This window comes from Capricornis sumatraensis, chromosome 5 (assembly GCF_032405125.1).
Source record: "Capricornis sumatraensis isolate serow.1 chromosome 5, serow.2, whole genome shotgun sequence".
In the NCBI taxonomy this organism is placed as follows: domain Eukaryota; kingdom Metazoa; phylum Chordata; class Mammalia; order Artiodactyla; family Bovidae; genus Capricornis; species Capricornis sumatraensis.
In genome coordinates this window covers 43,916,599-43,941,264 of record NC_091073.1, presented here as the reverse complement: position 1 = coordinate 43,941,264, position 24,666 = coordinate 43,916,599, and the positions used below count along the sequence as shown (strand labels likewise).

General features: G+C 32.8%; 1 protein-coding gene across 3 annotated transcripts in view; it reads right to left on the bottom strand.

The window, feature by feature from the left end:
• Window positions 1–8,090: 8,090 nt before the first annotated feature.
• The window catches only part of HGF (hepatocyte growth factor), an 86,795-nt gene continuing 70,219 nt past the window's right edge, over window positions 8,091–24,666 (bottom strand). For all 3 annotated transcript variants that reach the window (XM_068973363.1, XM_068973365.1, XM_068973364.1), the window contains 7 exons: window positions 21,312–21,350; window positions 20,019–20,115; window positions 17,527–17,601; window positions 16,513–16,659; window positions 15,938–16,044; window positions 15,673–15,818; window positions 8,091–11,715 (listed from right to left, as the gene is read on the bottom strand). In XM_068973363.1, coding sequence (XP_068829464.1) covers window positions 11,539–11,715; window positions 15,673–15,818; window positions 15,938–16,044; window positions 16,513–16,659; window positions 17,527–17,601; window positions 20,019–20,115; window positions 21,312–21,350 — 788 coding nt within the window. In that variant the 3' untranslated portion in view covers window positions 8,091–11,538. The remainder of the gene's footprint in view (window positions 11,716–15,672; window positions 15,819–15,937; window positions 16,045–16,512; window positions 16,660–17,526; window positions 17,602–20,018; window positions 20,116–21,311; window positions 21,351–24,666) is intronic.

The window sequence follows — 24,666 nt, the reverse complement described above, 5'->3', positions numbered from 1 at the left end:
TAATAGCAAACAAAATTTAGAATTTGTGAAACTGGAATTGATTGAAAAATAAAATATCCTGCAAGCAGATAATTACTGATACATTTGTTTTAAAATATTATCATGTAATACTTGGTTGGTACTGAAGATAAATGTGTGAAGAATTTACTTTTAGCCCACATTCTCAGGGAGCTTACAATATAGGAGGAGAGACTATGCAAATAACAATTTAATTAATGGAGATAAATGTTCTAAAATAAAAGTGCATCATACTTTGAGATGTGTAACTGGGTTGGGAGCACTGGTGTGGGGACAACTTGTGACATTTAAGTTGAAGGATGAAGTAAGCATTAGTCAGGGAAAAACTGGTGGGTGGAAGGTAATTCCAGGCAGAAAGAATAGCTGATACAAAGACTTTGAGGAAGTAAAGAGTTTAACATACTCCCACATGGAAAGAATCTGATGTAGCTGAAATATAGTGAGCAAAGAGAAAAGAGTGGATGGTGGATGAGTTAAATAGTCATGGACAGTTCATATAGACATAGTAGGCCAATAGGAATAAAGGAGTCTCTGGATTGTGATTTGGGCAAGCCAGATTGGTGTGCCTTTTGAAAAAAAGATTGAGGGGAAAGGAGGGAGCAGTCTTTAGTTTTGGAGTCATTCAGTTTAGATGATGAGGGTGCATCCAAGTAGTGCTGTCAAGTGGGCAGCTAACTTTTGCCTTTGTGCCTCCATTTGATACCTCAGTTCTTCACTGTTGTGCAGTCTCTGGAGTTCCAGCCATTTCATCTATTTGCTATGGCAGAGGAAAGATACTAAAGCCCTTGAAGGTGAGAAGGGTGTTATAATATTCTACAGAGCAATATTAATATATTGAGAATTTTAATTTTTCCTTATTGGATCATGGGTATGATGTAATTGAGGGAGGCAGCAAGCAAAAAAGGAATGGAGAAGAGGAAAGAATAAAAATGGAACACTGACAGTGAATAGAGACGATCTATACTCATACTCTATATTTGCTAACTTTAGGGTCACTCCTTATATTTAGTTTTTACAAGTGGATTTAGAAATACAAATGACTGTGACAAAGAAGGAAACAGACTAATAAAGAAAAATGCTTTACATGATTTTGTTGACTTTACTTCCAGGGACATGTAAACAACCTCCAGAAAACTTTCCCAGCTCCCTTCCAGATTTTTTTTTCCTTTTTCTCTTTCTTTTCTTTTTATAATCTTTTCTTGTCTTTTTTCCCTCTTGGTTTCCTCACTTCCAAACAATTTCAGCAGATAAGAGGATACTGTGAGCACTAGTAAAATGGGGGGGGGAGGGGGGAATGGGCTATTTTCTTTTTTTCTATTTTTAGTTTTGGGTGGTAAAATGTTATCTTATAATTTTTGTGTTATCAGTTTTGCTTTCATATTAATGATATGAAAGATCAGGTAAGTGGTACACATATACCAATAAGTATTTTCCTAAACTCCCCCTAAGTGTCTAAATTTTACTCAAATTAAGTACAAAAGGGAAAATCATGTAAAAAAAAAAAAGAAGAGAGAGAGAGAGATTGATCTGGAAAAATATGCCAAATGGAAAGATTGCTGAGAGATGTTTTTTGGGAGACAGACATTACTGTAGATTATTAAAGACAATAGAAAACTCATACTGTATAGTTACTACTTCCTCTAGTTCAGAAACATGTAAATCTTTTCCTATACTTCATTTATCAGAACTTTAATGCAAGAGGTATAAATATCATCTTCATAATTGTAAGGAGGTTTTTGTAGTACAGTAAATTTGAAAAACATGCTATACCATACTCCTTTGTGTAGCTTCAAAACACATATGAACATCTGAAGGCCCTTGACAACTGTGCAGCTAAGTGACCTATTTAAAGCATCCGAGCATCTCTAAAACTTATTCAAGCCCCAAACACTTTGTTCTCAGCACAGCTTTTAGTATCCTATAGAATGGTGGTCCATGACAGACTAGTCTGGGTGAACTTACCTAAGTCAATGAGGAAACATTTCCTATTTTAAGAAGTGTCCATAGTAAGAGGTTCTGAGATTTCTTATTCATTTTTGTTTTTTATAGTCTTCAGAATTATGGAGCCCTACATGATACTTAAACTGGCATAAATATTAATCTTATTTTCCCAAAATTCTTACATTCTTAATCACAAATATCTAAGCATTTATTTCCTCTCGGAATGACACTTTGAACAACCAAAGAATATGTTAAATCATGTGTGTACCTTTTCTGATAGACAGAGTGCCTAAAGAACTATGGTAGGAGGTTTGTGACATTTGTACATTGTACAAAAATGAGGAGGCAGGGATCAAGACCATCCCCAAGAGAAAGAAATTTAACAAAACAAAATGGTTGTCTGAGGAGGCCTTACAAGTAGATGTGAAAAGAAGACAAGTGAAAAGCAAAGGAGAAAAGGAAAGATATATCTATTTGAATGCAGAGTTCCAAAAAATAGCAAGGAGATATAAAAAAGCCTTTCTCAGTGATCAATGCAAAGAAATAGAGGAAAATAATAGAATGAGAAAAACTAGAGATCTCATAAGAAAATTAGAGATACCAAGGGAAAATTTCATGCAAAGATGGGCACAATAAAGGACAGAAATGGTATGGACCTAACAGAAGCAGAAGATATGAAGAAGAGGTGGTAAGAATACATGGAAGAACTATACAAAAAAAATCTTCTGCTTCTACTTTATTGACTGTGCCAAAGCCTTTGACTGTGTGGATCACAACAAACTGGAAAATTCTGAAAGAGATGGGAATACCAGACCACCTGACCTGCCTCTTGAGAAATATGTATGCAGGTCAAGAAGCAACAATTAGAACTGGACATGGAACAACAGACTGGTTCCAAGCCAGGAAAATAGTACCTCGAGGCTGTATATTGTCACCCTGCTTATTTAACTTATATGCAAATACATCATGAGAAATGCTGGACTGGATAAAACACAAGCTAGAATCAAGATTGCTGGGAGAAATATCAATAATCTCAGATATGCAGATGACACCACCCTTATGGCAGAAAGTGAAGAACTAAAGAGACTCTTGATGAAAGTGAAAGAGGGGAATGAAAAAGTTGGCTTAAAACTCAACATTCAGAAAACGAAGATCATGGCATCTTGTCCCATCACTTCATGGCAAAGAGATGGGGAAACAGTGGAAACAGTGACAAACTTTTTTTGGGGGGGGGCTCCAAAATCACTGCAGATGGTGATTGCAGCCATAAAATTAAAAGATGGTTACTCCTTGGAAGAAAAATTATGACCAACCTAGACAGCATATAAAAAGCAGAGACATTATTCTGCCAACAAAGGTCCATCTAGTCAATATGGTTTTAAAGAAAGCTGAGCACAGAAGAATTGATGCTTTTGAATTGTGTTGTTGGAGAAGACTCTTGAGAATCCCTTGGAGTGCTAGGAGATCCAACCAGTCCATCCTAAAGGAAATCAGTCCTGAATATTCATTGGAAGGACTGATGCTGAAGCTGGAACTCCAGTACTTTGACCACCTAATGCGAAGAAGTGACTCATTTGAAAAGACCCTGATGCTGGGAAAGATTGAAGGCAGGAGGAGAAAGGGACAACAGAGGATGAGATGGTTGAATGGCATCAACAGCTCAATGGACATGAATTTGAGTAAACTCCGGGAGTTGGTGATGGACAGGGAGGCCTGGCGTGCTGCAGTGTATGGGATCATCAAGAGTCGGACATGACCGAGCGACTGAACTGTACCTTCTCTATTTTGAAAAGACTTTATCAACTTTTAACACTCCATGGTGTCCAATTTCTACTTATTAAATATTTTATTATTATTATTTTATAGAAAATAAAGGTTTAGGGTATAGTCATATATTCCATACTTTCACTGAATTTTAGTTTAGCCACATGAAAAATAAGATATATGAAAACTAGACAATATTTTGTAAAGCATTAAAATATATGGAAAAAAACCCACTAAAACTCATATCTGCCTTTTCTGTTTAATTTTATTGCAACATTTTATCTGAGATTTCTATCAGTTAAGAAAATTCATCAAATGAGGATCTTTTGCTAACTGAGTAACAATATTGTGAAACTTTCAATGCACAGCAGATGGCATATTTTAACATAAGTCATAAGTGGACTATTCTTGACTCAGAATATTTTTGCAATAACTGACATAATCCCTTTCCCCTAAAAGATATGACATGAACATCCCCCCCAGCCCACACACACAAAATCAGACCAGAAAATGTTTACCAACCTAATCTAAATTATATTAGGTTGTATGAAGTAAATATCAGTGTCCATCAGTAAACTAAAATCTCTTTTCCATTTTCATTTTAATAACTACATTTATAAATTTAAATGTAAAACTCTTAAAGTTAATATTTCCTCTCTTTTCTAGTTGCATGTTCTAGTGTGTGAAATACCATAAACATTTTAAAATAGCCCCAATTACTAATTCAAATTAATAATGCAATTAAATATAAAACCCCAAATTCTTAACCTTCAGTGTGAGTTGCACAATTTGTATAAACACTTTAAGTCTCTGGATGATGCTGGTAAGCCTTCAAAATGAGAATGGACTATAAAATATTAATAATTCTATGATTGGGGTATTATCATGTGAAAACATATAAAGGATATACAAATATTAATGACAAGATATTGCCGATGCCTTCAAGGAATTTAAACTGAGTGGAGGTAGGATGCACAGTGAAAACAAAGCAGAAGGTGTCCAGGGACTTTCTAACAGAAATACTGCAGGCCGGGAGAGAGTGCCAAAATACATTTAAACTGATGAAGGGACAAATCTAAAACCAAGAATACTCTACTCAGCAAAGCTGTCATTTAGATTTGAAGAAGAAATAAGAGGATTACAAGCAATCAAAAGTTAAAAGAATTCAGCAGCACTGACTTTACCAGAGCATAAAGGGAATTTCCCTAAGGGGAAAAGTGAGGGGAGAAGAGGGTGAGATGTGTGGGAGGAGTAATGGAAACTTATATTACCATATGTAGCACAGATAGCCCATGGCTCAGGAACCTCAAACAGGGGCTCAGTATCAACCTAGAGGGGTGGGATGGGAGGGAGATGGGAGGGAGGTTCAAAAGGGAGGGGATATATGTATACTTATGGCTGATGCATGTGGAGGTCTGACAGGAAACAGCAAAATTCTGTAAAGCAATTACCCTTTGAAAAAAAATAATAAATTACTTGAAAACAACACAACAAGAAATAATAGAAAAAGTCAATGAAGCTAAGAGCTGGTTGTTTGAAAAGTTAAATAAAACTGATACATCTTCAGCTAGCTTCATCACTTCACTTCATGGCAAATAGATGGGGGCAAAGTGGAAACAGTGACATTTTATTTCCTTGGGCTCCAAAATCACTGCAAATGGTGACTACAGCCACAAAATTAAAAGATGCTTGTGCTTTGGAAGAAAAGCTGTGTCAAACCTAGATAGCATATTAAAAGCAGAGACATCACTTTGCCAACAAAGGTCCATATAGTCAAAGCTATGGTTTTTCCAATAGTCATGTATGGATGTGAACGTTGGACTATAAAGAGGGCTGAGTGCCGGAGAATTGTTTTCAAACTGTGGTTCTGGAGAAGACTCTTAAGAGTCCCTTGGACAGCAAGGATATCAAACCAATCAATCCTAAAGGAAATAAACTCTGAATATTCTTTGGAAAGACTGATGCTGAAGCTCCAGTACTTTGGCCACCTGATGGGAAGAGCTGACTCATTTGAAGAAACCATGATCCTGGGAAAACTGAGGGCAGGAAGTGAAGGTGTTGACAGAGAATAAGATGGTTGGATGGCATCACTGACTCAGTGGACATTAGTTTCAGCGAACTCCAGGAGACAGTGAAGGACAAGGAAGCCTGGAGTGCTGCAGTACATGGGGTCGCAAAGAGTCGGACCCAACTCAGCGACTGGACAATGAATAACAAGATTCATGAAGAGAAACATAATGATTTTTCCAAATCAATAAAATCAGAAATAAAAAAGGAAAAGTTACCATAAATACCACAGAAATACAAACAGTAAGAGATTACTATGAACAATCATATGCCCCCCAAAATGCACAACCTAAAAAAATGGATAAATTCAGAGAAACAGACAATCTCACAAGACTGAATCAGGAAGAAATAGAAAATATGTACAGATCAGTTACCAGTAATGACTATGAATCAGTAATAAAAATCAACATCTGAACAAAGAAAAGTCTAAGACAAGATGGCTTCGCTGGTGAAGTCTACCAAACATTCCAACAGTTAACACTTACCCTGCTTAAATTATTCCCAAAAATTGAAAGGGAAGGAACACATCTGAAGTCATTCTGTGACCAGATAAAGACACCATGAGGAAGAAAAAAAAAACAAACTTGCTCTTCAGAGTGCGTTTGTGCGTGCATGCTCAAGTCGCTTCAGTCGTGCCCGACTCTGGGATCCTATGGATTGTAGCCTGCCACTGAACCCACATCTCCTGCGTCTCCTGCATTGTAGGCGGGTTCTTTACTCACTGAGCCACCTGGGAAGCCCGTTCTTCATAGTACTATAAAATGTTTCCCAATTACCTTAAATATAGTTTTATCTTAAAGTTATTAATACTTTTAAAAATAGCTTTCTCAAAAAATACATGCAATTGAGATATTTGCAAATTCATGAGCCAAAAGAAAAATTTGTACTGGCTAAAATAAGACTTTTAATATAAGTTATACATGAAAGTGGTGTAACTTGGTGAAATGATATGGAAAGCACGTCTAGGGCTGTGTAGATTAAGGATGGTGCCTGTGCACGGTAATAATGGAATGAAAGAAAGAAAGTGAAGTCGCTCAGTCATGTCCGACTCTTTGCACCGACCACGCTACTCCATCCATGGATTTTCCAGGCAAGAATACTGGAGTGGGTTGCCACTACCTTCTCCAGAGCATCTTCCCAACCCAGGGATTGAACCTGGATCTCCCGCATTGTAGGCAGATGCTTTACCATCTGAGCCACCCGGGGAAGTTCTAATGGAATAGAATGGAAATAAAACTCCTGGATTAAAACACTGAGGAACTGCAAACCAAGGTGATTCTATTCAGGACACTGACAAGTGGTGACTAATTAAAGCATTATAATTTGTAAGAGTAAATAAATACATTATATTAAGAAGCCAGCAAAATCCAAGTTTTCCTTCTCAGACCCCAGATATTATCACAACTTTCTCACTTGCTCTCTCACTTCACTGAGTATCCTATTATAATACCATCTCTCAAAGGAGCTTTCCTGGACTATTCTACTTAAAATAACACAATATAGGTTTAGGATGAAATGGAATTTTAGAAAAGAGTGAGAAAAAATTTAAAAAATTAGAAATATTAACAATATATACCGTTGAAATGTTCTTATTGACACCACAAATGAGTGAATACATATATTCTACTTGGATCATAACCATTAAAAAGATTAAATATTTTATAATGGGCTCTAAAATTAGATATATTAATCATCACTTGAGATGGGTATTTATGCCAGAAAAATTGGTAGAGCAACCTTTTTGAGGGAGAGATAGTATAATATAACTTGAAATAGTCAGTGGTGTTATAGAACTCTTTTTGGTTAGATCAACTGATAATTAGTTCTTCCCATTTTGCCTCCAATTTAAATGAAAAGAGTGAATTTGATTCCTATTTATTCTGAATTTAATGTGTACATTGAAGATAAATTCTAAAGTGATTAATTGACTTATAATACCCTTTGTAATACATAGTAACATGGTAAAGGAATTCAGACGATCATTCATGACAACTTGTATCATGGCATCACTCTAGCAAATATGAAGAATGAATAATTATATTTTGCAGTGGAAGAAATTGAAGTCCATAGAAATTTACAGTTTACTGAAGATCACTGATATTACCATAGATAGAAGTTGTAACAGAATAAAAGCTTTTGTCTTAGTTCTATACACAAGTTATATGATCTTTCTTGCAATTAAGCATCTATAATTGCTGTCAATGAGATCACTGTTGTTTGTTTTCTGCATTAACCCCAGAGCAGATTCAAATATGTCCACTTATATAACTAAAATGAGGAGAGCATTTTGATAAAATATTTTATTAATAATAATAAGCATGGTTATAAAAATAACAACTTTATTAACTACAGAAAATTTATATACATGTCATAACCACAGTGTTCCCCTTTGGGTAAGCATCCAGCTATACCACTCAATAGGCAGCTTATCTATTTCCTATTTACATACAAGACAAACAGTAATAACATCCACAGTATTCCATTTTCAGTTTCCTAAAGACAGAAACTTTCTGTGCAAATGGAAGTGAACCTACTGAAAATCACACTGTCAATATTTATAGGGTCTAGAGAATTTTAACTTTTTTTATATTAGCAAATTCTTAGTTCAAAATTCAGTTGAATATTGAAAGATAAGTTCTTTAGGATTTTATTATGAAACATAATTTATTCACATAAAGATTATATCTCATTCAAATTAACTTCATTTCTCAAATGAGTTTGTCTATAAATATGGGATATAATTGATTGAAAGTAGTTCTTTTTTGGACTTATGTCAATTTAAAATATTTTTAGTGTGAGTTTATTAAAATTCTTCACTGCATGATCCCTATATTGCAAAGCCAGTATTTTTTTATAAATGTTTAGAAAAAGCAAGAAAATTCCTGACAGCAATTTCTTATTTCTTGACAGTGTTTTTTTCAAGAGAATGTTGTGGCTATAACATTCACTTTCTACAGTACCATTGGTACCAACAAGAAATATTCACAGGAATAAGTGAAATATAATTTTGTTATCACATGTCATTATTGTTATTTTTCTTGCCCTACAGTGTCTCACATTTCCCATAGTTTGAAACACTTAGATAGCAAGCAAGAGCCTGTTAATACTAGAGATTCACTCAATATAAACCATTTTACTGAGGACCTGCCCACAGCAGATAGGTAACAGTCATTACACATTTTACAATAAAATTAAAGAAGTACACAAAAGGATTATCATTCCTTCTGCACGGCAGAGGCATTATGACAAATATTTTAATTTTACATTACTATTCCTGGTAGACATAAGAAAATGTCCACAATTATAACAGCACATAACCATTATTCAAACAGCCAAAATAAAAATATCATTGAAAACTTCTAATTTAAAGATTCTTTTTTCCATGACTCAAATGAAATGGATTTTTCCATAAATTGGATTTTTTATTTTTTATTAAGAAAAAAGAATGCCCAGGAAATAGTATTTTTCACCAGAGAAAAATGACACGGTTATTCCCCATTGCACCACCTAAAATAACATGGGTCTTGTTCATCTTGCTTTTGTATCTATTCCATCAATCTCCTATAAAAAGGAAACTCCCAAAGAAAGGACTGCTTTTTACACATGTCTGATAGTTATTGGTGGTCTTGTTTTATCCTTTAATAAAATGGAAAACTCTGAGTTCAAAATGTCTATAAAGTTAGCTTCATTTTGTTATCTATGTCATCTCTATCCCTCAGTGGAAATTTAGAGGAAAAGACATAAAAGAAATATTTTTAAATGTGAGTATTTAAAAGAATTGCAATTTAGTAAGTGTTTTACAAATATCATTAATATGTGACAATAAAATTTTGTCATTTAGCAAGAGAAACTGAAAAATACTTTAATATCTAGACAATTTACCTTGGAAATTTCTGTTTGATTATAATGGTATATTATGTAAGGGACAGAAAAATACAATCAGATACACTGATATGGACTAGCAACTTGGTGGATTTCTCTTCACTTTCACTGTTTCTTGATACCAGCACATATATTATTACAAAAAATAAAATAATTTTGGATTTGCCGCCCATAATCTGAACTAAGTTCTTGAGTAAAATTAAAACCATTTTATTCAAGATTGAACAGTGTCTTCTGCAATTTTTAGAGCGTCATTTGGATCCCTGGCCTTAATTGAGATCATCCAAAAGTTAGAGAAATGGACATACTAGATTCAAACTAATCAAATAATTATTTTTTAAAGAATTTTTATACAGGAATATTTTGTGAAACTTCAGAACATATAATAATTACTCTTTGTTATCTCATTTCTTGACAAATACATGATCTTTAGCTAATCATGACTAATATAGTAATAAATATGGTCTGGTTATTATCATACAGAATACAAAACCTGAAATTTCCCATGCATTAGGAAAGATCTATGTAAAATTAACTAAGATAAAACAAAGGTATTTTGATAAAATACCTCATTCAGCAGATTTAACTGTACTTTGAAAAATAATCGAATACAGAGTTTAGAGAAACTAGTTCCTTTCCTGTTACATTTTTTCCTTTACTGTAAAGTTTTATTAGACTAAAAGACCTCCAGATAGACAAAGTTATTTTTATTTCTTTCTTCATTATATATTTTAATGCATAATTTGGTGAAAGGCTATTTACAAATTTTAGAGACATGGGAATTTTCCTCTTAAATATTTGTTTTTAAGTTAAAGAAGATGAGAAAGAAGCCAATCACAGCAGCAAGTCTTAGACTTAACATCCTTAAATATATCTTAAGGACCAAAACACTTTCAAATTTCAATTAGTTATCTCTCACTTTTTTAACTACTTTAGGAAAAAAGATCTAAAAATACCTTGCATAAATAAGTGTCCCTAAATTTGAAAGAAAGAATACTAATAAACAAATAGCCTATTCCCTTTAAGAATTAGGAACTATCTAAAATAACTTGGAAAATAAATATATGTAAGCACCTAGGTTAGGTGTTACTTAGCTTTGTGTGTCATGACCACACCTCAATTGCCAAGGAGTAGAGGTCATCTGCAGATTATATGGAGGAGGATCTAGTCACTTCTATCTTGCACTTTTCCTTAATATTCCTACTAGTCTTTAGAAAAATTTCCTATATTTTTCTTAAGGAAAAACTATAAAATACAATTTCGGAATCTTTAGGGATTACATTAGATACACCACCGTTTGAACTGTAGTGTATGCACATGTGTACCCATGTATTTGCATATAGGTATATGTTTTTGTAAAAAAGTATATGTACCAGTATTACAGGATACACGACGAGGAGGAATGACTGAACTATAATGTATAGCATATTAAAGGTAATATAATTTAATATAGAGTTACAGTTTAAGGACACAAGATGTAAATTGTTTTTGTGAGGTTGAAATAATGTTTAACTTATGGTTTATTTATTATTATGAAACTAACCTTGGAAAGCAGCTGAGAGAAATTAATTGATTTTTTCCATTATATCTTTAGCATCCAGCAATTATACCTTTGCATTTTTTAGTTCATTCAAGTATCTTCAGGAGATATGTTACTACACTTGCATGTACCTTAATTCATTTCAACATTTACAAAATAACACTGACAACGACAGCAAACGCCCATAAATATTAATGAGTATCTTAACAAACATGACACTCAAGTAGTTGTCTCAGGATTTTTAAGTTACATTTTAATTCCATGTACTCCAAAATCTTCATGTAAAAGAGACCTGTGTTATTGGAAGCTTCAGACAGTTATACCAGCTACGACTGTGGTGCCTTATACGTTAATATAATTTTGTGTATCCATTTTGCATAATATGCCACTCGGACAAAAATACCAGGACGATTTGGAATGGCACAGCCACGACCAGGAACAATGACACCAAGAACCATTCTCATTTTATGTTGTTCACAAACAAGTGGGCCACCATAATCTCCCTAGGAAGAAGACACGCAATAATAACAACAAAGTATTATTTTAGAAATAAAAATTAACAAATCATTAACTTCATATATCAATTAATATCTCAAATATATATATATATATGTAAAAAAGAGAATAACCTCAACTAAAATATGAAGACATTCAATTGATGTACTAAACCATTGGCTGTCTTTCTATTAGACAACTCAAGACTGAGATAAGTACAAAGGTTCAAAGGTGTTCTATCATGTGTAGTAATCATTTAAGAATGATTTGTCTTTTCTAAAATAGTCACTCATGTTTTAAAGTGGTTTTTGCTTTTGTTCCATGCAGACTAATTAATACATAACCACTGATAGCTTTTTAAGAAAGTAAATTTTATATTCATTCTGGTTTTCTTCTGGTGTTCCGAGTATGTTCAATATAGAAAAAATGGAAACTATAGACAAATACAGTATCAAGAAAACCTCACCTGTAATCATACAGTTTAAATGATTAAGCCACATTAACTTTTATCTAATTTCTTCCCTTCCCTCAACCCTGCCCCCAAAATGATTTTAACAAGTTAAACAAAAACTTGTAGGTAGTAAAATAATTCTATTTACTGTTTAGAAATTGCTTTTCTGGGCCTAAAGAAGGAATATTCCTGCACTTACTGTTAGTATTAGTAGTTAACAGAGTTAGTTATATTTATATTCTTCTTAGTCTTTGTGGAAAGCTTGTATGGTAACTCTGTTGTATAATCATGTCTTCATAAGTGATAGATGAAAGATGAGTAGGTTGAGAAAAGGATTTGCATGTATATTTTTTTAATATAGACCTTATGTTTATATGCATTGTTATATGTCATCATTAAAATGTGCTGCATCACTTTTTTGTGCCATGTAGCCTCCTGGGATTGTAGTGACTGACTTTTGGCATCTTTGTATCTAGAAGAATGCTTGGGACTATCTTCATTTTCTCCCAACAGTGATGAGATAAACTAAACTACTGCAAAATTTAATTCTGTAATCCGAGTGGAAACATTCTATGATAGATAAAATCAAGGGGGGGGGGTGACATAGAAGATAAAATACTAAGGAAAATAGTTTATTCAAAGAGACTTGATACAGATGTCCAGAAGGGACTTGTGGACACAGCAGGGGAAAGAGAGGATGGGACAAACTGAAAGAGCAGAGTTGACATACACACCCTACATGTGTAAGAGAGATAGCTAGTGGGAAGCCGCTGTCGAGCATAGGGAACTTAGCTTGGCGCTCTGTGATTACCTAGAGGAGTGGGATGGGGAGGGGTGGGTGGAGATATATGTATACTTATAGCTGATTCATGTTGTACAGTAGAAACCACAACATTGTAAGGCAATTATCCTTCAATTAAAAATAAATGAATAAATAACACACAAAATAGTGCAATGAAGTGAAAGTCTTCTGAATGCCAAAATTCATCATAAACAATGTTCAAATAAAGCCACAGATTGAAAGAACATTTGAAACTCCTACAAATCAATTTGAAAAAGACAAATGACTTAACAGATAAATTTGAAAATGAATGAAAAAGTAATTAGAAAGTATGATGAAAACAGGAACAGATGCTTAAATGTGTGAGCAATAAAATCTGATTAAACAAAAATGAGATAAATTTTGAACTGGCTTCCCTGGAGCTCAGACAGTAAGGAATCTGCCTGCAATGCAGGAGTTCTGGATTTGATCCCTGGATCAGGAAGATGCCCTGGAGAGGAAATGGCTACCTACTCCAGTATTCTTGCCTGGAGAATTCCATAGACAGAGGGCTACAGTCCATGGGGTCATAAAGAGTCGGACTAACACTTTCACTTCTTCATTTGTACCAAAATATTGAAAATTTTCGATACTGAGTCTTAGCAATGGGAAAAGGGGATTTCTTTTTCATATAGTGTTTCTAGAAGAATAATTGATATAAACTTTTGAGGGCAATTTGACAGAATGTGTAAATTATCTAAATTTGCTTTAATGTTGTCATTCCATGTTAAGAATCTATCCTTAAAGAACTTATGATTCAGACACATGCAAAAAGATTTCTCTATAGGAATATCAGTTATGCTGTGTGCTTAGTCTCTTAGTCGTGTCCAACTCTTTGCAACCCCAAGGAGTGTAGCCCACCAGGCTCCTCTGTCCATGGGGATTCTCCAGGCAAGAATACTGGAGTGGGTTGCCATGTCCTCCTCCAGGGGATCTTCCCAATGCAGGGATCGAACCCAGGTCTCCTTAAACATAGGTAGATTCTTTACCATCTGAGCCAAGAGGGATAGCTCTGCTAATAGTAGCAAACGATTAGAAACTAAACTATTCAATAAAGAGTAGGGGTTAATTTTTTAATTAAAAATAAAAGGGGATATATACACATACATATAACTGGTTGACACTGCTGTACAGCAGAAATTAACACAACATTATAAAGCAACTATATTCCAGTGATTTTTTTAAAGACTTAATTAAACTCTGCCACATGAATTTATCTGGTTTTTAAATTAATGTACCAGTGTTCACTGATACAAATTGTTCAAGTCAATTACATTTTTAGAGACTTTCACTATATGTGATGCTATTGCTATCCTACAAATGTTTAAGAGATCTCTTTTTCAAGCGTTTAGATTTCAGTGGTTTGGTGATTAAATTATCATTTCAAATAACAGTGATGTAAAAAAATTAAGCATTTTTAAGAAGTGGCTGAATCAGTTTGAAGTAAATAGATAAAAAATAGCAAATATGTGATAATATGATAAATTTTTCAGTGCTAAAGTTAGGAATGTAAGAGTAAATAGATGATAAACCAGATTATAGGCTATCCAGAAGAGCAGTTGTCAAAGTAATATTGGCAGTAGGACTTGAATAAGTATAAACTTCCTAACTATCTCAAAGACTTGATTTAGCTCAACATTTTTGTATTTATAGAGCTCTTTGGGGAATAAATAAACAAATAGATAAAAAATATTCCTAGTAAATTTTCATTTGTTATAATAGGCTTAGTGATGTTAGATTTACTGGAACAAAAAACACCAAATTCCAAAGTGGTTATAAACACATAATCAGTTTCTAATCATATTATTTTCAAGCAATTTAAACTTTTTTTTAACTTAAAAATGTTTTATTTTATTTTCAAAGATGAAATCTCAAAACAATATATACATAACATATGTACTTCAATATAAATTTATGCTCCATAAATAGGGCATTTTCCTAAAACTCAAAAGATATTTCACTATTACTGAACTTATACCATATTTTACTACACGTAGTATTTTATAATTCCAGAGTTCTCAGGGTTGGAGAACTTGTCTCTTGAATTGAAAATACATCTAAAATAGCAGTTTAACAGCTTGTTTATGTAAAATAGGGATAGGAACACTGCCAAGTAGAAGGAACAGTTGCCTAAGAAATGAAAATGTCCAAACTCTTAAAGTCACAAACTTTGACCTTCTGGTTTTTTAAAATAGAAGCGTACACGAACACACACACGCACACACACACACACACACACACACACACACACACACACACTGGCTTAACCAAAAACACATTTAAAGGTTTAAAACCAAGCATGGATCTCTGACTAAAATTAATAGAGTTAAGTTACAATTTGGGAAGATGAGATAAATTTAGAAAAACATTTTAAAAAATGCAAGCTATGGTATCAAACGGCACGTTGGACACTTCTAATTTGAACAGCTTTCTCTTAGAGTTTTGGCTGTATTAATTTCTTGCTATTTGAGAGATGAATGGCATCTTAGTTTGCTGCTAATGAAACATGGATTGTTCACAGTTTAGCTAAAAGAGATATACAAGAATGATAAAGGTTCTATTTTCCAATTCCTCTCTCTTACGATAGGCAGATGTACAATGATTCTTATTTGAGAAAAATGGAAAAAAAATTATATACAGGAAAAAATATGCTATCTATCACATGTTACTTATTTTTAAATCCCCCTTTTTTACCTCACATGGTCCTGATACAATATTTTCAGCTCCAGCACATATTTCAGACTCATTCAGAGTCACCTTCCCTTGATGATATTGGCTGCATTTCTCATTCCCCATTATATAGAGATGTGCTACTCGTAGTAGGCCATCTGAGTTGATCACTGGAATGGTGCAAAATATGTATGGTTAATGAGCATAGGGTAAAGTGAAAAAATAAACAATTAAAAATATTTTTGTAAAATAAATATGATATTGCTTTATATTTTTTAAAATAGCTTACATCCAGTGTAGCCCCAGCCATAAACACTGCAAGTGGTTTTTTCAGGAATTGTGCACCCATAATTAGGTAAATCAATTGTACTAACAAAATCATCCAAAATAGCAGGCCTGAAAAAAGAAAATATGATGGTAAGCACCTTTGACTGGATTCAGCACAAAATAAACATATTAAAATGTAGTATGAAAGTTTAAATACTTCATTTAGAAAGAATAAACAATTTTGCTTCAAGTAGGTAGTAGAGAAATGAATATTTATTTGAAAATATTTAAGAGTAAATGGTCATTGCTATTTTAAAATCATTATTTTACCTGTTAAAAGTTACCATATAATTGCTCACTAAGCTTGGTTTTAGACCAGGATAACCATATTGTTGGCCCAGTTTCATTTATTCCCATACGAACAATTTGAAAATGCCACTCTCTTTGCCTCTGTATGCATATACACACATATATGACATGTGACATATGCTTTATGATATGTTTACATGAGAGAGAAAGAATAACCGCAGAGTTGAAGAAAAGGTTTCAACCATTCAAGTGTATGTTAAAAATATGAAACTATCTAACAGAACTAACCTAGCAAGCTTCAGTAATACCAGATCTGATCCTTCAGGCCCATATACCAGTTGGGTAACATTTAGAACCTGTTTGCGTTTCTCGTCTCCTCTCCCATGGACATCATGAATTCCAAGCCAAGCTTCATAATCTTTCAAGTCTTTGTTTCTAAGTAAAAAATTAAAATATAACTTTAAATTATGCAATATTATTTATATGTATTGTTATATTAGCTTACAGGGGCAGATAAATAACCTAAATTTAAAGTTCAAAGTATAATAAAGAGCAACACATTTTTTTTATTGGAAGATTCTGAATACTACAAGAACATATAAGCAAGAAGAGCCTTTAAATTGCTGAAATTCTAAATGGCTATTTTTTCAACTTGCTTATTCTTGCTAGAGAGTAGATCATTTATGAAAAATTCTCAGGTAAAGCATATTACAAGAATTATAATTTATTGCAAGTTTTCCTTTTTATCTCAAAGGTATATATGTTTGGCTTATGAGTCGGACACGACTGAGTGAACTGAACTGAACTGAACTGAAAATTTATAGTAACAAAATCAGTATAATCTTAATGAGAATCAAGAAGTAAGCTAACAAATGCTATCTCCTTATCTTTTCCTTAGGCTAATTTACTCTGAAAATCATTCTCAGTATTATTCTGAGGCTGGCTCTACATAAGAAAGAAGTGAGGACTGAAAGAAGTTTGTTGCTAATTCAGAAAAAGAATTTCTATTTAGAAATATAGAATTCAAGAAGGAGGCTAGGGTAAAAATTATTAACATAATTCTAGCAAAATTTTCTCCCAAATGAGAGTAGTGCTAATCGTGGAAAGAGGTAGACAGAAGTAGTACTCATAAATAAGTATTAATTAAGTCAGTTTCATAAGCTAAATCTAAAATAAAAATAAATTAATTTGTTCACCCTATGCTGGTGAATGTCTGTTAAATGAATATACATTCTAGGGGGAATCTAGGGGGAAGCCATACATATTTTTAAATGCTTAAAACAAATATTGGTTTCACTTTACCGAGAAGGGAAACACTGTCTTGCAGTAAGAATCCAACTTTCCTTTATCAATGATCCTCCGCAGATATGTTTATTTCTAAAAGAAAGAGGAAAGAAAAACAAGTAACATCTGTACAGAAAGAGTGCTTGCCAATTAATGCAAAACCTATGGCTCCATTTGTTAAGCATAAACACATTGAGAGGAAACTGTAGATATTAACCCAAATAGAATAAAATGAGTATTTTTTATCAGAAGGATGATACTTGATGATGTAGCATTAGAACTGGCTTTTCATAATGTGATTATAATTTTATATAATCAACTTTAGTGATCCATTACCAAACACATGTTCACATGTGTGTAGTCTATCCTTATAAGAGAAAGTATGTGCTATAAATATAGGATATTTAGACCTAATTTAAATTCAGTGTTTGATTATGAAAATGACAAATTGGAGTTTTTATTTAAATTCTGAAAACCATCTTGTGGTAACCATATATAATATTTATGCACTATTTGCTTCTTTCATTACCATTATTTAGTTCTGATATGTTAACTTAGGATATAACTGAGTAAATTTGTTTGTCCAGATTAATATCAACAATATAACATTTTACTTATCAAATTAAAACAGTTTTTCAAGATATATCATCTAGGAAATTATAATATATTTGTAAAGAATAATAAATACTAGAATATTTATTTGATGATATCCAAAATCTGTAAATGCATTCTTTTTTGGCAAACACATGGGAAAAAGTACAACTACTCACAATTTACATTTCCAAAGAGTACAGATGTTCAGTGCTTGAGAGAGTAATAGAATAATATTCCCAGACTAAGACATTTATTTACGGCCTATACCACACAGGAGGATAAGAATATATAGAGAGTTTTAGTTTCTATTCCTCTGTATGAGTTTTGGAAGAATAGATAAACAGCTGTTGTTACTAAGAACTTAGATTTAAAAGGAAAAGAGTACTTTTTAAAAAAAGTTTATACTACACTGATCTGGTGAAAAACAGTTTCACCTACTTCTCCAAAGATGGTGACTTCAAAAGGAAGTCTCCTATGAGTAAGAATAAATTCAGAAGTATTTGCCTTTTCTTCTGGAGTAATGAGATTTGCAGAGATCCTCTAATTAGCTCAAAGATGTCGATTATTGGGAATTTTTCTACAGTAAAGAAAATACCACCCTCAAATTTTACAGCCTTCATTATGTCTTCACATTGCATGATTAACTTTAATATTCTGGTGAGTTTCATAATTCTATTTTAGTTACTACCCTACAATTATCAGCATAAAGCTTTATAAAAATTGATGAGTTACTCCTTGAAAGAAAGACACACTGAGGGAACTCTAGGTCATTTTCTACTTGGTGTCTAAAAAATATAAACCTCATGCTTATTAAGAACTGACTTATTCACTGAAAGAAAAATAGCCAGTTTCAAGTTGTCTCTATTCTACTTTAATGTCACTGTGATTTACTTATAGTAAAAATGAATTTTATTCCTAAATTCTAGGAGGCTAGAGTTAAAAAAACAGGGAAGGTTTAGAAAAAAAAAAAAAAAGGAGATATTCCAGTTTGTATTTAAAGAATAAAAATTTTGTAGGCATAAAATATGGAGGAAGAAAGCACCAACAAACAGCACAAAGGCCAGAGGGAGAAACATGGAGCGTCTTGAAAACAAGGGAAAATGCGGCTAAAATTCGGGTGCACTTTGGGGTATGTTGCATGATGACATTCCAATAGAGATAGATATAGAAAGAATAAATTTTAACATTCTGATTACCATACAGTATAATATGTGTAGTATATAGAAAGTTCTAAGATCAGGTTTTAAAGCTAGCTCCTATTTTCAGTATTTACTTCTTAAATAACCTTAATTTTGTATAATAATATATTTTGAAAACCTATTTTACATAGAACATGGCATTGATTTTTACACTAAGCAATAGACATGTCATCATATCAAATACTATAATCTCAAGACTGTTCAACCATCAGTATTTTATATTTTTCTTAATGAAAGAATATTCCAGTATTTTAAATTATTGCCATTTTTAATTAGAATGATAATGAAAAAGTCAGAAATTAAAATCAAATATAAATGTTTTACTATGATTGTGCATAAACATGTTAGAAAATAATCTCATAATATCTTAATTGGGAAATTAACATGAGTATTACAACTACCATGGTTATATCAAGGTATAAGTAGGTTTCCTGTATAGTTGTCTTTTGCTTAACAAGAACTAAAATGTCACATCAGGGACAATGCCAACACATATGGGACTTTTGTAAACATTTAAAACAGCACTATCTCTGGAGGCACAAACTGCAAAATCCAGGGATGTTTGGCAAGCAGAATGTGATTAGTCCTTCTTGTGTCCCCCTCACATGGGTGCCTTGTGCAGGGCACAACCTCATGGCTGCATATGGCCATACTGCTGGGAATATAACTATTTGCAAATAATCCAAATATGTATGATTTGTGTCTATTAATAATTACCTGTATTTCAAACTAACCATCCATCCTACATTTGTTCGTGTTGGAATTCCATTTACAACTCGCAATTGTTTTGTTTTGGCGCAAGATATTACAGGATCTAAAAAGAGGACCAAACAACATTTTGACAAAACATTTTGAAACAACCTGTGCCTCTCAGTTCTCTTAAGCGTTGACGGTAACTACACAAATGTAACCACTGTAATTGTGTCAGAAGAACATTTTGGAAAAAATCAAAGGTAAATAGTGTGACTACAGTGCCAAATCAGACCCAAAATGTTTGCTCGCCTCATCTAAGTAGATAGATAACAGAGAAAAAGTAATCAACTCAAGGTCAGCAGAACTGACATCATAGTGACAATGACTTTGCTCTCTATGTACAAGTTCTTCAGGTCTAACAGCAATTGTATTTTCCTTACCAACCTCAACACAACAGAATGATGCTATTTACAGTGACTTTTTTCCTAAATATCAGTGGAACGCCTCAGTGGGGGAAAATATATATATATTTGATTTATTACTTCTGAATTTGTATAGTAAGAATGTAGAACTGTTTTGCAACGTGTTAACCAAAGTGATCTTAATTGAAATTTTATCCAAATGACATACTTATGTTTAAGTCATTATATCCAAATGATATAACACAGACTCTTTGAAGTAAACTTTTTCCTGACCCTCGCCAGTGTTCTTTGCTTTATCCTATCCACTCTTGTCCATGGTCTAAAATAGATTTCCATTTGCTTCTTCAGCCTGGGACATAGCAGGTGGTCTCTCAAACCAAAACATTTGAGTAACTTCCTTCAGCCCAAGAAATGTGTGATACAAGCAGCTCCTAAATGCAGTTTAGATTTTCCTAAACTGAGGATTAACTAAACCTTTCACATTGTGTCATCTTTTGCCTCACAGAAAATGCAAAGAGCTTTAAAGATAGAGCAGGATAAAGACAGTGCATAACTTTCCAGCCTTCTGGTTTCATTCTTTCTAACTTTAGCATCCTGATTTAATTTAAAGGATGGTGAAAGTCCACTGGATATATTCTGTCCCAAGGTAAAAGCACTATACATACTTTTTCAAAGTTTAATATAACATTTTCTAACAGAGCAATGAATTTTGATATTTAGCATGCAGTTGTCTTCGTAATACCTTTATACATTCACACAGGAAAAAGTGTTCAAATAAAACATTTTATTTTTATGATGGAAGTTTATATAATGATATTTATAGGAAGTAAATAATGACATCATTTATGACACATAGGTACTAAGATATAATCAACTCTTTTGAAGGATTACTTACGGTCTAAATTGACTATTGTAGGTGTGGTATCCCCCTCACCTGTAAAAGCAAATATATACATGTATACATAATTCATGCATACATATTTCTGTTATATAAAAGTAAATATACTATTCAATAGTACATCATTTGGTATTGAAACCCAAATATCCATGACTTGATAATTTAAGACAATTATTTACATTTATTCAAAAAATAATGTAATAGTACCTTTTTGAATAATTCTGTATCACTTTTACTAGACAAAGTTGAAAGTATGGTAGTGGGTGATGTGAGGAAAGCCCTGTTTTATGATTTTTGAAGACTCTCAGGAATGTGGTTTGATGATGTTGGCAGTTTGAATTACACTGCTGGCACCGAGGAGCTGTCTCATTCTCCCAACATGCCAAACTGTACACAATGAACATTTCACTGCTTATTATTGTTTCTTTGGGCCATTCATATAAACTATATAGCTTTACTGTAATTTTGGCCCATTTACATTTTTGCTGAAAATTACTTTTATCTTTTATATGATTAAGGATAACTGAATCTTCCCCTATGTTTCAGAAAACATTTTTTTGATAATTTGATAATATAGAAATCAACCTCACTCATGGAAAAAGAGGAATAACAAAATATAATTATGTTTTGTCAGAATATTTCGGAGATTGGTTTTTCTCAGTTGTAAAGGGAAAAGTATAAAAAAAAAGAGTACTGGAAACTGCAAATACATTATGGCTAACACTTCATACTTAATTCTTTTTTATAACCTCTCTACTGAGTGGGGTTTAACTGCTGCAAAGAGATTGGCTTGGAAGATTCTAGAATTTAAAAATACTTAAGTAGTAATGAATGAGACCCAAGACATTTCCTGGATTTTAATGTGTGACTGTTTAGAATTGATGACATAGAGTTTAGTCAGGCATTGTTTAGACCCAGCTGGTTGTTAGTCCCTAGAAGTGCCCTGAGCTCAAATAAACCAGCAACAAAACAAAAATGGCATATAGATTCCTTTGTAATAGATGCAAACTTGATTTTCATTTATGGGGAATTTTGAGAAAATTAACACATGCTAAACCGTTTTTGTTTATGTTCATTTTCCAGATCTAGATATTTTAAGTGAATGAGCATAAAGGTGAACTATAAATTTCATCATTTCCTTTTCCTTTTAGTTTATCCCGAGGGAGAGTTTTGTCTGAGAGTCAGCTGAAGTAATTGTTTTAGTTCATAGTATAAATGTGGTCATTAAAACATCAAGGATATTGGTTTTTCCACCTCATTTCTAAAAATTCCAAACTGAAAAGCTATTTATTTCTTATATTGTTGTGGTGAGAAAAGACTAGACTATTCATTGTATTCTTTTTTTTAAATAAATGTTTAATAAGATAATATTTGGGATAGAGCCTAAAGGGCACTTAAAAAAACAAAACATAAAACTATAGTTCTTAAAACAAAAGTTTAATCTCCGAAATTAAAAACTTTCGAGGCACTGTGATTCACTGCATATTCATTGTATTGTTAATTGCATATCAAGTTTCCTATTTCTAAGCATCAAGTTAATAGTCCTGCAAAGTATTCAGTTTGTTATTGTGCCTCACTAAAATATTTAAAATTTTTAAAATGTTTAGATATTATAATTTAGAGGCTTTAATAATTATATATATATTTTTTTTTTTTCTGGAAGCCAATATTTAGAAAAGCTGCAAAACCACTTAAAGTCAGATTTCTAAATATTACGGGTAGTTTGTTAGATTTCAAATTTTTAAAAAGCATTGCTAGTTTCTTCAGCTTTCAAGGCCTTTTCCCTTTTACTTTCCCTTTTCCCTTTTAAAATACTATTTTCACATCTCCTCTTTTACTTTTCCTTCATATCTCTACCATAGTACTCAAATATCAACAACTATATATGATACAAATCTTGTTTATATTGACTCAGTTTAACTTTGAAGAAGGAAAACTTGTCAATGATAAAGGTTTTTCCTGTGGAACAGTAGAGATATATATGTCTGTGTGTTGATATATGGCCTCAGCAATGGCACCTCACTCCAGTACTCTTGCCTGGAAATTCCCATGGATGGAGGAGCCTGGTGGGCTGCAATCCATGGGGTTCTGAGAGTTGGACACGACTGAGTGACTTCACTTTCACTTTTCACTCTCATGCATTGGAAAAGGAAATGGCAACCCACTCCAGTGTTCTTGCCTGGAGAATCCCAGGGATGGCGGAGACTGGTGGGCTGCCGTCTATGGTGTCGCACAGAGTCGGACACGACTGAAGCGACTTAGCAGCAGCAGCAGCAGCAGCAGCAGTGAAAGCATAAAGAAAACTTTCTTTTAATAGATCCTTAAAGTTTCAACTCAAATTCAAAACTTTATGAACAATGCATATTTTCCAGGCTGACATTTGTATTCCCATTTCATTATATATTTTAATATTAATATGTATGTGTTTAAATGACTGTATTTGTTATTAGGTATGTACCTGTCTCTTCTCTACATTGAAAATGATTTAAGTACAGGAGACACTGTTTATATTTTCTATACCTAAAATGTTATATAGGGCTTTGCAAACAGTAGCAGCTCAATTTAAAATTATTAATAAATGAATAAGTAAATGCAAACTGAAGTGGAAGGAATTTACCCAAGGCACTTCAAGTGTTAGAACTACAGTTTTCACCTAGGAAGTCAGAGTTGCAACTCTAAACCACTGTATTCTCTTAATACTTAGATATTTAAATATATATCTAATTAATACTTAGATACTATATAAGTAGATATATCTCTATTTAATACTAAGATATAGTGTGTGTTCATGTATAGACAAATATGAACATTTCTACAGTTTTACTTTTGCCTCTTGATAATCTTGAAATATATAACATATCATTTTGTAAATATTTTTTTAAAGGAATACAGAAAAAAGAAATACAAACCTTTGCATGTTTTGTAATTAATGCAAATGTACAGTGTGAAAATGATATATACAATCTCTGAAGTTAAATAGATAAGAACTCAAATCTTCTGAAGATAAAATATTTTTAGCCTTTCACTAGTGATAAATGTAAATAAATCCTGGTTATAAATATAGGTAGAACAATGACAGCAAAATATTTGCTGAAATTAATGTTCAGAATGCATTGAAATAAATGTTATCTGAAATAGCATTTAATCAAATGCTAGTAACGCCCCCAAGTCTTTCAATACCACATTACTAATTTTTAGTTTAAAAATGTTAGTTGAACATATGTTTTAAATTTTTTTAAATTAGGACTTCCCTAGTAGCTCAGTAGTAAAGAACTTGTCTGCCCGTGCAGGAAACACAGGTTCAATCCCTGATCTGGGGAGATCCCATGTGGCAAGGAGCAACTAGGCCTGT